Genomic DNA, 17,357 nt, shown 5'->3' on the forward strand with positions numbered 1-17,357 from the left:
TTTTTCTCGAAATATAAAAGTCTATAATTAAAAAAAATTACCATGAAGATTAAGAATAATCTATTGATCCTTACTTTAAAAGAAGGAAATTAAAAATGGGGGAGGGAAATGGTTAAATGAAGAAAATTTCAAGGCATTTTCTACTGTCCGATTATCCGTAAAAGAGATAAACGACAATTCATTAACCTTGACATGTTGCCAAAAAGGCAAACAATGAGACTTGTCAAGGCCGGAATATTTTTCATTACGTACTTCCTACTTTCCATTTTTCATTATCATCTTTAAGAAAGACAGTACGAATCATTAATATATTATTATATTAAACGAAAGTGAAGTTGCGTACGAATTTAATAATAAACTACCGTTTTACTCTAACTCTTTCATGTGTATTATTAAAATATTAACAATTAAACACGCTCTTTTTTTTTAAGATAACTTACTGTTAAATGTATTTATTATATCTAACGTACAAGTTAATAAATGTTTATATTATACTTATTAATCATTATAAACTAAAACTTGTTACTAGAATGTTTTAATTCACTACAGATCATTAATCTGTCTTCAGAATAGAAAAACTCTTGTTCTGTATTCATGAGATGTCGCTCTTCTGCTCCTTCAAGATAATTCATTTTTGTTATAATCCTAGTTTTTATTATAAATATAGAAAGTTTAAGTATAAAANTTAACATCCTGCATGATGCAATCAATATTCAGGATGTTTTCAATTTTGGCAAATTTCCATTCTAAAAAAATTTTTAGTGGATTTATCGGGAGTTTCTCATTTTTAAAAATTGGAGCATGATTCCCCCCTTATCAGTTGTTTAATATTCATGCTGCTTGTAATTCTCGTTAGAATTGGGTGTGGAGGCGGAATTATTTATCATTCTCTTGCATTCTCGTAATTCTATCATCTTTATCTACAAAAGTCGGAAAAAATTGTTATACGGTTGAATTTCAAGGACTTAATAATGCTTTCTCTAAGGCTTTATCGAGAAGTTTAGAGTTCCGTAAAACATTTCTGGATATTTTGAAAAATGCTTTATTAACATAAATGCGAATATATGAATAATTGGCATAAATTTTATATTTTTATATATATGCATAGTCAGTGGCGCGTTATCCTACGGGCAGAAAGGGCAACTGCCTAATGGACCTCAAACCAGTCTTTTATAAGAAAAATTTCCCCCCAAAAAATCCCTCGAAGTAAAATATTTGAAATCAACACTATACAGTGTACTGTACATGGGGACCTAATTCAAATTTGCGTAGGTCCTATGAGGCTATAACGCGATACTGTGCATAGTACTATAGTATTAGAGTTTATATTTATGTTTTTTTGTTGTTTTCATTCGATTCTGTGCAGGCTTGCAAATTAATATGTGTAGATATTCTGTACTATAGGCTACATAATGCGTTTTAGCATGTTTCATTTGTTCATAAGCTTAATTATATTAGAGCTATGTATTTCATTCAATAAAATCATTTCATAAACATATAATTGACCTGTGCTTTATATTTATAATCACTTACAACTGAGTTTTAACACGACTTCTAACCTTAAACGTCAACGAAAGTGAAAATTTAAAATTGTAATCTTAAAGGTATCTCATTATTGTTTTTTAAATAAAAATACGCCGATCATTACTACATTTTTAAGGGTATTTACATGGAAGCTTTCTTTATTTTATAAAAATAATTGTATAGACTTATTATTTTAGTGATGTTTATTTCATGTCAGATAAGTAAATTAACTGGGAAGACTTCATTTATATGAATTGCTTATTTACATAAAATCAGCATTGAAACAATAATAATTGGTTCAAAAGTAGACCAATTGAATGCGGGAAATCCCTAGGAAACATCGGTAGTTATTTAAAAAAAAAAATTGTAAGATGGACATTGAAGTTCATCTGAAATCAGCCGATGTCACTATTGTCACAATGAGTTCAAGGTTAAGCGATAAATCGCGATTCACATTCAGAATTTGACAGGAGAGAGGGTGGATCAAATCTATATAAATAGGAGAGGTTTTCCTATGATGGCCACAGTGAACTAAATTCACTTAGCAATATGTACAGAGTAAGTAATTTACTTATTAACTTTTTCGTTTAGTTATAATTTTTATATACTAACTAAATTCGTTTCGATTTAGATCATTTTACTTCTGGGTCTTGCTATTGCTGTAAGAGCAGAACCTCTTCCTGTTCACCCTTATGGAACCCTTGCTCTTCAGACTGTAAGAATTTTACTACATGTATAGACTGTGTATGCTTTTATTGATATTTTGGTATATAATATGATCATAATTGTCATTCTTAGGCGATAGATGAAACACCCAAACCTTATCAATTCTCTTACCAAGCAGAAGCAATTGGAGGTGTCAGTTCTCGTCAAGAAACTGCCGATGGTGCTGGTACAGTTGTAGGTTCTTACAGCTTATCTGATGAAGACGGAAGAGCTCGTGTGGTAGATTACGTAGCCGATGCAGCCGGATTCAGAGCTAGCGTTAAGACAAACGAACCAGGAACCAAAAACGAAAGTCCTGCCGATGTAGCGACTGTTTCTGATGCCACCGACACCTCAATTACTCACGTAGCTCCCGCTACTTACAGTCATCCTCTTCGTTACGGATCCCATGTCGGTCATCGTTATCCATACAACTATGGTAGCTTAGGATATGGATATGCCGGCCGTTATGGACTTCATGGTCACGATGGTCGCTATGGGCTTTATGGTCACGCTGGTCGCTATGGGCTTTATGGTCACGCTGGTCGCTACGGCGCTTTGGGTTATTACGGTGCATACGCTCCCGGTCACGCAGGCCATTACGGTTACGGTGGATATCATCCATATACCTATGGCCACCCACACGGATATTTGAATAGATATATTTAATCATAAATACGTCAATATGTGTATACCTTCTTAAGCAATTTCTCCTTTATGTATACTCTTAGGTTTAGGTTTCTTCTGCTCTTGATAAGCTTTATTTCTGTACATTTATATTAAATGTTTAAATAAAAAACAATTATATGAATTATTTGTTGCAGTCAATCTCTTTTAGATTTAAATATATGTTATGTTTTTGTTTTATTTTAAAAGTACAGTACTTCTAGTATTCATTCAGTCCTAAACTTTAAAAAAATATATATCCTATTCATATTTATTGCGTAAAATATTGTGTTTAAAATGCAGTAGTTCATGCAAATTATTTAAAATCCTATTAACTGTGACATGTTCAAAAACACCGCCCATAACGAACAAAATTGATGTCTGCCTATTATAGTCCATTAGATTTGCTTCGCAAAATCTCTTCTAACATAAGCTGGCATTCAACGAGATAAAAGCAGAAATAAAATTTTTCAAAAAGTCTCATCGTTCATCTCTATAAATATATAGTTTTTCTTTAGCGCATGATTTTCTTCTCATTTTATTTGAAATAAAAAAAATATTTCTACTTTTATTTTTAGATAACATTGTTAATACACGAGGACATAAATTAGGGTCTAGAACAGTGTCGTTCAACCTTTACTGAATAGCAGAGGATTCTAAACGTATGAAAAACTGGCGAAATACTAGTTTTCTCGAACACTTCCTTGATAAATAGAGAAACATTCTGATATAAATCTTCATATGAGACAAAATTTTGCAAAAAATCAACTAAAATATACTTGTCGTTTTAATTTAAGGAAAGTTATTAGACTTAGTAATGTTGTTTTCCCTTGTTTCTTTATTAACAGCTAAACAAAATGAAGACATTCAATAGTACAAGTAGAAATGAAATAATAATTAGTCAGGTTGAAAAATTATAATAAATTTATAAAATTATTATAAAAACTTAAATTCTTTATTTTAAATACATTTGTATATTTTGTTAATAATTGTCGTATGCTAATTTGTAGTGAAATATATATGATAGGGCTGTATATGTTTCAATGCAAATGAGTAGCTTATATCTCAGTAATATAATATATTACTGAGATATAAGCTATTAATTTGCATTGCATAGGTCATAATTTTTATATACAAGTGTATATTATACACTTGTATATAGACTTATATTCTAGACATATTATATACTTTGTGATCTAAAATGAAATTTCTTGTATTGGGATAATGAAAAAATTTAAATCACATTTTCTTCGTACTTGATTTGTATTTTCGTAGTTATTTTTTATATCAAAAGTAAAATTATATTTATAAATTTTATACTAGTATTATATTCATTCTAGAAAAATTGCATACAGAATTATCATTACTTCCACGATTATTTTATTAAAACAACTTAAGTAGAAATTAATTACATTAAATTCAATACTTTAGGGAGAAAATATCTGTATTGAAAGAAACCGTTTTCGGTTCAATACCACAAAAAGAATTTATCGTATTTATATTAAATTTAAAAAATTTTTTAATAAAATTAAAATGCATATTTATCAATATCAAATTTATATTTCGGAAATCTTTCTTGACTCCTATAATTAAATATAATAATTTTAAATTCGATAATTATTCATAGTAATCTGTATTATAAAATGTGATTATCATATATAATTAATAACGATTAATTCTTGACTATAAGAATAAATGAAACTATTCTAAATTCATAAGCTTTCTTTCACTGGATCCTTTTCTTATCCTTGATTTAGATTTTAAATAAATTATTAATGTAAAATAATATGTATATATTTAGTTATTTTATTTTATTTTTTTAAAAAATGAGTTTACATATAGAAAGTTATTAAATTTATACAAGCGTTAAAATATCATTTATTATAAATTATAGAGAAATATAATTATAAAATATATTTCAGTTAAGCAAAGATGAAGAATTTAATATATTTGACAATGATAACCAGCTATATTTTTGAATATCAAACCAAAAAGATACTGTAATTCAATAACATACACTATATTATGTTGTTTTGTTATATGATATTATAATAAAAAAATAGAATCCGGATTATGAAAATATGTATCAAAGCGCACTTCTTCAGATCCGCCTAATTTTCACACATCTTAAAATTTGTTTAATTACCGTATCGAGGTTAAGCCAACCTTCGTCTCAACACCACAATACGAATCTGAGGGAGGACATCCCTCGTTCTGTCATCTCATGGCAACAAATTCGTTGAAAGAAGAATAGCTAGATGGGTGTTTTAACCGTATGGGGTCAAAGTTTACTTAAAATATGCAAAACGGTGGATGTTCCTTTTAAAAGATAGACTTATTAGAATTCCAGACATTTAATTTAATATCCATTAAAATAGACTAAAGTATTTCGATAAATTTGTTATTTATATACATAAAAATATAACAATTTTGTCTTTCCAATTATTATCTTAAATAGTTATAGGCTAAATACTCATATTTTATCCATATACTCTAGTAAAGTGCAAATTTTTCTTTCATTCAAATATTCTATGACCTATCCCATTGTAATTTTGATGTTATGGAATTATAACTGATTTTCTTTATCCCCTATTCACTATTATGTTTAAAATTAGATTAAATCAATCATGCTAATTCATAAAATTCCGAAGTGAATTTGAGACAAGGATGCTAATTTTAAAATGAAAAGAAGGGAAAAAAGAATGCAATGTTACTTTATTAAAAGAAATCTTGTCTTAGCGACAATTTTTTAAGACCTTGAAGCTAGAGCGACAGATCAAGGAATTAGTTCAATCTTTTACTTGTAAAGATGTTATAAATCACTAAAATCTACGTGAGGAACACAATAAACATCCGCTTTAATTAGAATATTGAATATTTACAAGAAGAGGGGAAACCCCTTCAATTTTTAATTACCTTTTTTTTCTTAATTTTTAATTTTTATACAAATTTATCAGTTGGATATTTGCAATTTGTATTGACAAAATTTTCAAATTCCCAAAGTTAAAATTTAAAAAATACTATTAATGTATTAAACATTATGCATTCATGAATACAGAAATAAAATTGTATGATATATTATCGTGAATCATAAAAATATTTAGGTAGAATGTATTTTTGATAAAGGAAAATTTCATGGTTATCTGCTTCATTAGAAGGATTCAAAATTTGACAAGGTGAAGTCTTATCTCTAAATTCTTATTTCAGATATAGACAAACATTGACAGAATTGTCAATTGTTGCTAATTGAAAAAATAAATCACATTTTCTATTCTTAACAAGATTAATTAGCATATTAAAAAATTAGATGTTTCATATCTCCGTTATGTTACCAGACCATATTTGGACAAAGGGCGTTTGCGATGTTATTTTATCTCGAATTCTTTGGTTGTGTAGAAAGAGCAAGGACAACACGGAAGTAATGATAATAATTAATTCATTAGCATACAAGAGGGATTGGAAACATTGGACGAATTAATATATGGACAAAGTAGGACAAAAATAGGAGGGAAATACCAAAGTTAAAAAACTATAGGAGGATCCTGAAGGTCATCAAAAATTGGTGGACGGTGGTATTGTTGCAATGAGATCAGGGTCAGTTGTAAATTTTGTTGATTTTCTTTAATGGGAGGAGCCGATTCAAATAACTATAAATACTGATGTAGAACTGAAGGTGCATAAGCCACTCTGGAATAACACAATATTCGCTAAGATGTATAAGGTAAGAACATTTTGTATTGTAAAAATAAGTATTCTTATTAGAATAAGCTAAATAGAAAATAAAAATAAGACTTCAATATGGTTACATTGACAAACTTATAGAGCAATTTGCTCTTGGTCTTAACTGTAAGAAAATTGTGTTGTACTGTACAATTATATAATTGAAAATTGTAAATTATTCAAAATTTTAACTATTATTATTAGGCTATTATATTGTTGGGTTGCTTATTGGTGGTAAAGGCTGGAGTTCCTCATCACCCTTGGCATTACGGAGTTTCACCATATTACAGAGTGAGTATGGCTAATTTTTATTAATAAAATTTAAATATTTAAAAATGTAATAAAAATATATCTTCCTCCAGTCTGTTGTTCCAGTAGACGAATCACCTAAACCATATCAATTCGCTTATCAAGCAGAAGCCATTGGAGGCGCCAGCGCTCGCCAAGAATCCGCTGATGGTTCTGGTACCGTAGTTGGTTCCTATAGTTTATCTGATATCGATGGAAGATCAAGAGTTGTAGATTATGTAGCCGACGAAGCTGGATTCAGAGCTACTGTTAAAACCAACGAACCAGGAACCAAAAGCGAAAGCCCCGCCGATGTGCCAACCATCTCTTCAGCCGGTGATGCTAGTATTGTTAATGTTGCACCTTCCGCCTACGGTGCAGGTTTGCACCAATATGGTATTCATCACCGTGGTTATGGATACCCACACGGATATTTAGGACATCATGGATATAGTGGCTTGCATGGTTACGGATACGGCGGTCTGGGATATCACGGAGCTTATGGGGGTTTAGGCTATCGTGGATATCATCCATACGGCCATAATTATTATGGTCGCCATTGGTAAATAATAAATGTAGTTTCTTGCTCTTGTCTGATATGCTTAGATTGCTTTGAGCCTTTCTACATTTACTTAAATTTGTTTTATTTTGTCTTGTATGTTTTAAATATCTTCTATATTTCTTAAAATTGTTAAATGTCTGAACTGTAATTCTTCTTGTACTTGTAATGTGGGGATATCTTGGTATTATACAATATAACTTTTATGTATCTTAGCATTGCTATATATATATGTTATTGCTGTATATTTTTTGCAAAATATCAATAAAAATATATACANTTAAAATTTATTCACTATATACATTTTGTATAAAGTTTAAAAAGTAGCATACTAAATTAGCCAAACTGTAATAAAAAAAAAAAGCATTTGTAAATTATTTACTTTACATTTCTGCTACACAAGTAGCTTTCAGTTGAGTGTAAAGTAACAAATACAGTAGAACCTTACTAATTCAGACTAATTAGGGGAAAACCTAGTTTAAATTAGTGAAAGTCTGAATTAGCAAGGTTATTACTCAAATGCATATTATATGGGTCTGAAAAGTACACTTTATCTAAAGTCAAATTTTACTGTGAACTTTAACAAATACAATGATATGATAAATTTTTCATATGCAATAGTAGTAGTAGCATTATTCTTGTCATTGCCAGCATCTACTAATTTTAGCTTGAAAATAAAAAGTTCATTTTCAGGATGGCCTATAGAGTAGGCCGAAAATATTAGTTTTTCAATAAAACTATCTCAGCAAAAAAAGCTGTAGTGTGATAAATTAAAGCTCATTATCATTTGAAATTCCTTTTCTAACTGTTCCTCAATCATATACTGACACATTTGTCTAGGAGTAAGGTAATTATTGTTAAAGTTGAGATTAGAATCAACAAATTTATTATTTTAAAAAATACACAATGCAAAATAGTAGTCTGAATTACTATGAATTCTGAATTAGTGAGGTTTTACCATATTTTAAAATTTATTAGCTAACTCTTTAAATTCAGCTTGTGATTAGAATGTTTAAGGTTTTGAATTTAAACCAATTGATGAAATCTTGTTCTTCAAACATTTTTGTTGATCTGATGATCAAATGCATATTACCTTAAAGAATATTTTACTGCAATAAAATAGAGCAGTAACCTGCAATATTTAGCAGCATTTTGTGTTGTCTGAATTTAACTATTTAAGGTTTTTTGATATTTCTATTAATTCTAAAGCACGAAAGTAACAATTATATTTATTATGATAAATTTAATTTAAATATAATTCAGTCTTTGAAAAATCAATCTCTCAGAATATTAACAAAATTAACTCACTCTTTGATCTGTTATTTCTATAACTTTTTTACGGTAACGACCACTTAACCTTGCAATACCATACTGAAAATTAAATTGATAACATTAGTCAATAAGTAAAATTGATGTTCCAATTTTTCTTAACCTAATAAATCATTTAATATTAAAATCAAATGTACAATAAAAATTCATAGCAATAAAACTTTTCAAATATATATATAAAAATAAGTTGTCCTCACTGACATGAAATGTTTGAATGAAAGCAGATTTCTTACCAAAAGAGTAAATAGTCCAGTGGAATGAGATTACATTACCAAAAAAATAAAAATCTCAAAATATCAGATACAGTAGAGCGTCAATTATCTGAATCAATTGGGGACTGGGTTGTTTGGAAAATAAATTTTTCGGATAACCAATTATGTACGAAAAAATACATTATTAATATAGCATATTAGTATATCCCAATAATAATATATTAATATATCTCATGTTTAAATTTTTCTCTGTTGCATGTCGCTTCGTGTTGAATTTTCGTCAATGTTAAGCCTAATGAAAATTTTTATAATAATAATTGTGGCTATTGTATTGTTAAAAATTATTTCTATATTTTGTACAAGCAAAATAAATACATTGAAAAATATAAAAACAAAAAAAATTACACTTTAGAAGTTAATCTAGTATCAAAAACGTTCAATTCAGCACGACACAGTCTAACCGAAACGCTTTTGGTTAACAGACATTTTGGATAATCGATGCTTTACTGTACAGTAATACCTCAACTTACGTGAACCCGGAGTTACGCGATTTTCAAATCTCATCGATTCATCTTTTGTTTGAGCACCACACAACTCTCGATTACTCACTCCCCCCCCCACTATTGTTCAGCTTACATGTTCGAATGTGTCGCACCGAATTGACACATAGCTACAATTTATTTTGTGTTATTTATTTCTGTGTTTGTTATATCTACGGAAACTTGAGAGACTCTATGTAGTGATTTCTTGTAACCGTGAACGAATCAAAAGACGAGATACGATTAATGAGAACATTTATTAGCTTACATACATCCGACTTGGATTTTACACAAACCGCAAAATTATACCCCAACTTACGACTTACGCAGTTATCGCCCGGTCCCACCTATCGCGTAAGTTCGGGGTATTACTGTATATGTATATATATTTTCTATAAGATAAATTTTAACACTGAACTGAATGCGTGTAAAATAAAATGGCATGTGAATAAACACTTTAAGTGCCATTTGTTTAGTTTTTAACTTTATAACTATTCATTTGTTATTTGTTTACACTATTTAAAAATAAAATGTCTTCTTTTGTCATATTATCAATTTTATTTTTTATTAAATATTTTTGAAATTTCATATATTTCCACTAATAAAATTATATTGTTCATATTAATATAACTCAAACTATATAATTTTATAACAAATTTCAACATATTTTAAGAAATGTAAAGATGGGAGTGAGTCATGCACTCTAATATCCGAAACATAATAGGCAGAATCAACTGACTCATCACCTTAGTGGAGTAATGCTGCATTTCTGCATCCAGAGGAATTTCAAAGTAAGACAATATACTATCTGAAAGATAAAAAGTAATCTGGTAAGTGAAGGAAGAACAGAAACGAACTCTTAGAAAAGGGTGAGCCATCTTCAGTCTGAAGTGGCCTCTCACTTCTGATGTCAGATATGAGGAAACATTCTGATTGGAAAGTGAATGATTAATGGAAGTAGCCAAAAATTGAGCTTAAGGGGTCCTTCCTGTATTGGCTCTCTTAAGGCCAAAACAGGAAGACCTCACAGTTGTCTCAAGCCATTCTGTCTCCTTAACTCTTCACTCTCTCTCTAGACTCAGGACTCATCTCCTGAGATATCAAGTTTCATGAGAAGCTGCTTTCATCACCAGACAGGTAAGCATTGAGGACAATTCTCCTGAACCCAAGATAACTATATTATCTTTTGAAATTCAGAGCATAAAGTTTGGGTGTGGTGCAGAGAGTGGTCAGAAACTAACATATAAGTAGATTTAGTGTATTATATATTATATCATTAAACCAGTAGCTGAGTTTTGTACTTCCTAAATAAAGACTGCCATTTTGTACTGGAAAGGATTGTTTGGGTACTTAGGTATATAGAGTGAAATGCTGGTTTCGCTTAGACTCCTATGTATATTTCACTTCTTTTACGCATTAAGTCTAGATCAATAAAGTGTGCATTGATCTTGTCTATTATTATAGGTCATAATGGTTTTTGTTGACCATGCAAATGAACTTGTTAATTTTGGATTTGATGCTCTAAATGATAATCATATCATCTATATATTTTTTATAGAGTAAAATGTTATCTTTGATCTTGGGAGTAAGATTGTTCTAATATCCTGAGAATAAACTCTCAAAAAGGCTAGCTATAGGGCTGCCCATAAGGACTCTCCTTCAAACAATGGATGAAGGCATTGCTGAATACTGTCACTAACTTTAATCTACAAATTTTTATACAAGTGCACAAGTGCATCTCAAAACTTTCTTAGTGACCTTCATATCATTTGATATTAGATATATATATATAGTTATTTATTTTCCATAATAACTTATAACCTCATATTCAGATTTTTACTATATATATACATACATACAGTTGAACCCCATTTATACATTTTTCAAGAAACTGAAAAAATATTGTATAAGTGAGAGAAATGTACAAGTGAATATTTGAATTGTTTTCAGAGCAAATATAGTCATGCAAAAGTATGGCATGGTTCAAATTAACACTGTACAACTGAAATTTTAAGTGTAATTCTTAACAAACAAGTTTCAATTTACTATAAGTTATATACTGTATAATACAGTTGAACAACAAATAAAAGAAAATGTAAAACAGCATGAAATTAAGTCATATAATTTTAAAAAACTGAGAAAGTTTAGTTTGTTTCTTGTTTTTCAATAGTCTCCTCCTATATTGTTTCCTTCTGGCAAAACTCTACTCACAAAAGAATGAAGAATTATTCTAAAATTAGTTCACACTAACAGCAAATAGTTAAAATGAATGAAACCAGAAAGCAATTTTTATTCACATAGCAAAATTGGTTCACACTATAAAAAATGTAAAAACTGAAAATTTTAAACATGTTAGACTGGCATAGTGATTTGCTAAAAAGAAAAATTTGAAATTTGTGATTTCAAAATAGCGTAACTAAAGAGAGATTTATAAACGCCTTTATTTGAGAAATGTTTGAAGCATATGCAAATGAACGGAATTTCCAAATGTTCATTAAGGGTTGAAAAATATTTTCATAAAGTTCTTTTTATATGCCCATTAAATGGAGGATATTCACTTGACCTCGTAATATATCTACTAATGAAAGTAACTATTTAATTAAAGTTTAATAAAACTTGAAGTAAACATGTTTATAGATGTAACATTTATAAAGAATTCATAAATTTAGTTCAATATTTAATATGCAACACACAATGTAAAACTATTATTTATTTCGCCTTTAGTTATAGGATAAACATTATACCGCGATAAAACGTATTACTAGAATGAAAAGTGAAACTTATTAACCTATATTTATTTAAATTAGTTTAATCATTTTATTTTTGAAAAATTTTATATTTAGCCTATATTGAACTATGATTTATTTTTTAAATATTATTTTGTATAACAAATTAACATACGTATATAGTGGTGTATCTAAGTATTGTGTTAAGGAGTATGCTATACTTTTGGGTGGATAGGTCTAATAAACCTTATACGTGTATGAGTTTTTTTTAATGTTTGATTTAATTTGTTGGTTAAATAGGAGCATATATCATCTCCTGTACGTTTATTGTATGCTTGTTATTTTATCAGAATAAATCGATTCCTTAATGCAAATTACTATTGTATTATAACTTTCGAATATACTGTTTCATAGATTTTTCGACAAATTTTAGAATTTTATGCATAAAAAACAATCCGAACTTATCATTAAAGCCAATTTAATAACATATAATTATTCTGCTTTTTTAGTATGTAAAGAAGAAATATATAAAATTAAGATAAGTATGGAAAAATAGAAGTTAAAATCATATGAAAATCACGAAAAAGCTAAAAGAACCGGATCAGATTTGATTTCGTGTCCCTCCCGAGGCAAGAAAACAAAGTTTATCATTTAAACAATTGGTAACTAGCACAGGAATTAAACGAATAGTTAAAAACAAAATGTAATTTAAAAGTTTAATATGTTAAACCCTAATTGTTACAAGAATATTTAAGTGCTTTTCTTTTAGGAGGTAACAAAAGACGAATCGTAGTTTTAATTTATGAACTTTAAAACACTTTTTTAAATTCACGCGCAGCTAATTAGCTGTAAAATAGCAACTTATTTTAATTGGATTCTTGTATGGCAATTAGCCATTTGTATTCATTTTTAAAGTTGAAAAACCTGAAAATCGAAACGATCGATGACAAAAGGTTATCTTCGATCCGGAACTAAATAAATGAATCCAAATCGTATCGATCTCGGAATGAGTTCACGGTCGTTATTTATTTCGAAGAAGAAATCGTGAGATGAATTAAAAGATAAGGAGGCTATTTGCGATAATATTCAATTCAACTATACATTTAGTCTGCTTTTAATTTGTTACATACTCGTAAACACATTTATCTGACGTGCATAGGAATGGCCTATTTTACTTTTTCTTTCAAATGTTAATTTTTACTCGATAATTTATTATGAGAAAGGTGAAAAACGTCAACAAATCAGCGATTGCAAAATTGAATTTACTAAGTATATAGAAAAAAATAAATGAAAATTATTTTAAAACACTTTTAAAAATTTATTTAGCAGTTTACAATTTTGTATTGTTTATAATTAAATTCTGGAAAAAATTTGCAATATATAATATTGCCTTCATTACAGGTAGATATAATATCGCTAGCATCGATATACAGAATTTATATTACTAGCTTATGTATACGTATATATTAGTTATCTTCCCAAACCATTTAAGCTATAAAGCTCAAATCCGTAAAATTATTTCGATGAATTTTTCATTGCATTAGCAGTAGATCTATCAATAGTATGGTCTTGGTGGTTTTGGTGGTCGATAATAAGGTCTTGGTCGATAATAAGGTGATACGACTCTAGGCCTTTCTTCGACGACGGGTTTGGGTTCTTCAGTAAGACGAATCGGAGGTTTTGGTATTACTTCAGCAACACGAACTGGTGGCTTGTCAACTGGACGACGATAAAGGTATTCGTCAGGGGGAGAAGCGTATAATTCGACACTAGCGGGACTTTCGTTGCCGACGCCAGGCTCGTTTGTCTTTACTACTGCACGAAATCCTCCTGCGTCAGCTTCGTATTCTACAACTCTCGAACGCCCGTCGTCCTCCTTAATGGTATAAAATCCAACTACTCTTCCAGAACCGTCTGCTGTCTCTTTCCTGGTACTAACACCTCCGATAGCTTCGGCAATGTAATCAAATTCATAAGGCTTTGGAGTTTCGTCCGGTTTGAGCTGGAAAANAATTTAATATATTTGACGATGATAACCAGCTATATTTTTGAATATCAAACCAAAAAAAAATACTGTAATTCAATAACATACACTATATTATGTTGTTTTGTTATATGATATTATAATAAAAAAATAGAATCCGGATTATGAAAATATGTATCAAAGCGCACTTCTTCAGATCCGCCTAATTTTCACACATCTTAAAATTTGTTTAATTACCGTATCGAGGTTAAGCCAACCTTCGTCTCAACACCACAATACGAATCTGAGGGAGGACATCCCTCGTTCTGTCATCTCATGGCAACAAATTCGTTGAAAGAAGAATAGCTAGATGGGTGTTTTAACCGTATGGGGTCAAAGTTTACTTAAAATATGCAAAACGGTGGATGTTCCTTTTAAAAGATAGACTTATTAGAATTCCAGACATTTAATTTAATATCCATTAAAATAGACTAAAGTATTTCGATAAATTTGTTATTTATATACATAAAAATATAACAATTTTGTCTTTCCAATTATTATCTTAAATAGTTATAGGCTAAATACTCATATTTTATCCATATACTCTAGTAAAGTGCAAATTTTTCTTTCATTCAAATATTCTATGACCTATCCCATTGTAATTTTGATGTTATGGAATTATAACTGATTTTCTTTATCCCCTATTCACTATTATGTTTAAAATTAGATTAAATCAATCATGCTAATTCATAAAATTCCGAAGTGAATTTGAGACAAGGATGCTAATTTTAAAATGAAAAGAAGGGAAAAAAGAATGCAATGTTACTTTATTAAAAGAAATCTTGTCTTAGCGACAATTTTTTAAGACCTTGAAGCTAGAGCGACAGATCAAGGAATTAGTTCAATCTTTTACTTGTAAAGATGTTATAAATCACTAAAATCTACGTGAGGAACACAATAAACATCCGCTTTAATTAGAATATTGAATATTTACAAGAAGAGGGGAAACCCCTTCAATTTTTAATTACCTTTTTTTTCTTAATTTTTAATTTTTATACAAATTTATCAGTTGGATATTTGCAATTTGTATTGACAAAATTTTCAAATTCCCAAAGTTAAAATTTAAAAAATACTATTAATGTATTAAACATTATGCATTCATGAATACAGAAATAAAATTGTATGATATATTATCGTGAATCATAAAAATATTTAGGTAGAATGTATTTTTGATAAAGGAAAATTTCATGGTTATCTGCTTCATTAGAAGGATTCAAAATTTGACAAGGTGAAGTCTTATCTCTAAATTCTTATTTCAGATATAGACAAACATTGACAGAATTGTCAATTGTTGCTAATTGAAAAAATAAATCACATTTTCTATTCTTAACAAGATTAATTAGCATATTAAAAAATTAGATGTTTCATATCTCCGTTATGTTACCAGACCATATTTGGACAAAGGGCGTTTGCGATGTTATTTTATCTCGAATTCTTTGGTTGTGTAGAAAGAGCAAGGACAACACGGAAGTAATGATAATAATTAATTCATTAGCATACAAGAGGGATTGGAAACATTGGACGAATTAATATATGGACAAAGTAGGACAAAAATAGGAGGGAAATACCAAAGTTAAAAAACTATAGGAGGATCCTGAAGGTCATCAAAAATTGGTGGACGGTGGTATTGTTGCAATGAGATCAGGGTCAGTTGTAAATTTTGTTGATTTTCTTTAATGGGAGGAGCCGATTCAAATAACTATAAATACTGATGTAGAACTGAAGGTGCATAAGCCACTCTGGAATAACACAATATTCGCTAAGATGTATAAGGTAAGAACATTTTGTATTGTAAAAATAAGTATTCTTATTAGAATAAGCTAAATAGAAAATAAAAATAAGACTTCAATATGGTTACATTGACAAACTTATAGAGCAATTTGCTCTTGGTCTTAACTGTAAGAAAATTGTGTTGTACTGTACAATTATATAATTGAAAATTGTAAATTATTCAAAATTTTAACTATTATTATTAGGCTATTATATTGTTGGGTTGCTTATTGGTGGTAAAGGCTGGAGTTCCTCATCACCCTTGGCATTACGGAGTTTCACCATATTACAGAGTGAGTATGGCTAATTTTTATTAATAAAATTTAAATATTTAAAAATGTAATAAAAATATATCTTCCTCCAGTCTGTTGTTCCAGTAGACGAATCACCTAAACCATATCAATTCGCTTATCAAGCAGAAGCCATTGGAGGCGCCAGCGCTCGCCAAGAATCCGCTGATGGTTCTGGTACCGTAGTTGGTTCCTATAGTTTATCTGATATCGATGGAAGATCAAGAGTTGTAGATTATGTAGCCGACGAAGCTGGATTCAGAGCTACTGTTAAAACCAACGAACCAGGAACCAAAAGCGAAAGCCCCGCCGATGTGCCAACCATCTCTTCAGCCGGTGATGCTAGTATTGTTAATGTTGCACCTTCCGCCTACGGTGCAGGTTTGCACCAATATGGTATTCATCACCGTGGTTATGGATACCCACACGGATATTTAGGACATCATGGATATAGTGGCTTGCATGGTTACGGATACGGCGGTCTGGGATATCACGGAGCTTATGGGGGTTTAGGCTATCGTGGATATCATCCATACGGCCATAATTATTATGGTCGCCATTGGTAAATAATAAATGTAGTTTCTTGCTCTTGTCTGATATGCTTAGATTGCTTTGAGCCTTTCTACATTTACTTAAATTTGTTTTATTTTGTCTTGTATGTTTTAAATATCTTCTATATTTCTTAAAATTGTTAAATGTCTGAACTGTAATTCTTCTTGTACTTGTAATGTGGGGATATCTTGGTATTATACAATATAACTTTTATGTATCTTAGCATTGCTATATATATATGTTATTGCTGTATATTTTTTGCAAAATATCAATAAAAATATATACATTTTTTCAATATATATTAATTATTTGTGTCTTTGTATTTTCAAGTTTAATTCTTTTAAATATTAACTTTTTGAAAAATAATAGTAAAAACATTAAACACATTTTCCTTTTAATAAATTGATAAAATGTAAATTTTATTATGAAATTTTAAAAAAATGACAATTATTCC

General features: G+C 29.4%; 1 protein-coding gene across 1 annotated transcript; it reads left to right on the forward strand.

Moving 5' to 3' along the window:
* The first annotated feature begins 884 nt into the window (after positions 1 to 884).
* Positions 885 to 17,105, forward strand: LOC111626140. Its single transcript, XM_023369439.1, has 10 exons — positions 885 to 2,082; positions 2,156 to 2,239; positions 2,323 to 2,892; positions 6,527 to 6,616; positions 6,820 to 6,906; positions 6,978 to 7,465; positions 13,813 to 13,882; positions 15,975 to 16,064; positions 16,268 to 16,354; positions 16,426 to 17,105. Exons 1-10 carry the CDS (start codon positions 2,074 to 2,076, stop codon positions 16,915 to 16,917), a joined length of 2,067 nt encoding a protein of 688 aa, XP_023225207.1. The 5' UTR covers positions 885 to 2,073; the 3' UTR covers positions 16,918 to 17,105.
* The last annotated feature ends 252 nt before the right edge of the window (positions 17,106 to 17,357 follow it).

Source organism: Centruroides sculpturatus, unplaced genomic scaffold, assembly GCF_000671375.1.
Source record: "Centruroides sculpturatus isolate CEXI.00-Female unplaced genomic scaffold, Cexi_2.0 scaffold305, whole genome shotgun sequence".
Taxonomy (NCBI): Eukaryota; Metazoa; Arthropoda; class Arachnida; order Scorpiones; family Buthidae; genus Centruroides; species Centruroides sculpturatus.

Excerpts from the sequence above, each read along its gene's own strand:
- LOC111626140 (XM_023369439.1), top strand. Across the intron at positions 7,466-13,812 it reads AATTATTATGGTCGCCATTG|CAGTAGATCTATCAATAGTA; the intron begins GTAAATAATAAA and ends TCATTGCATTAG. Across the intron at positions 16,355-16,425 it reads GAGTTTCACCATATTACAGA|TCTGTTGTTCCAGTAGACGA; the intron begins GTGAGTATGGCT and ends ATCTTCCTCCAG.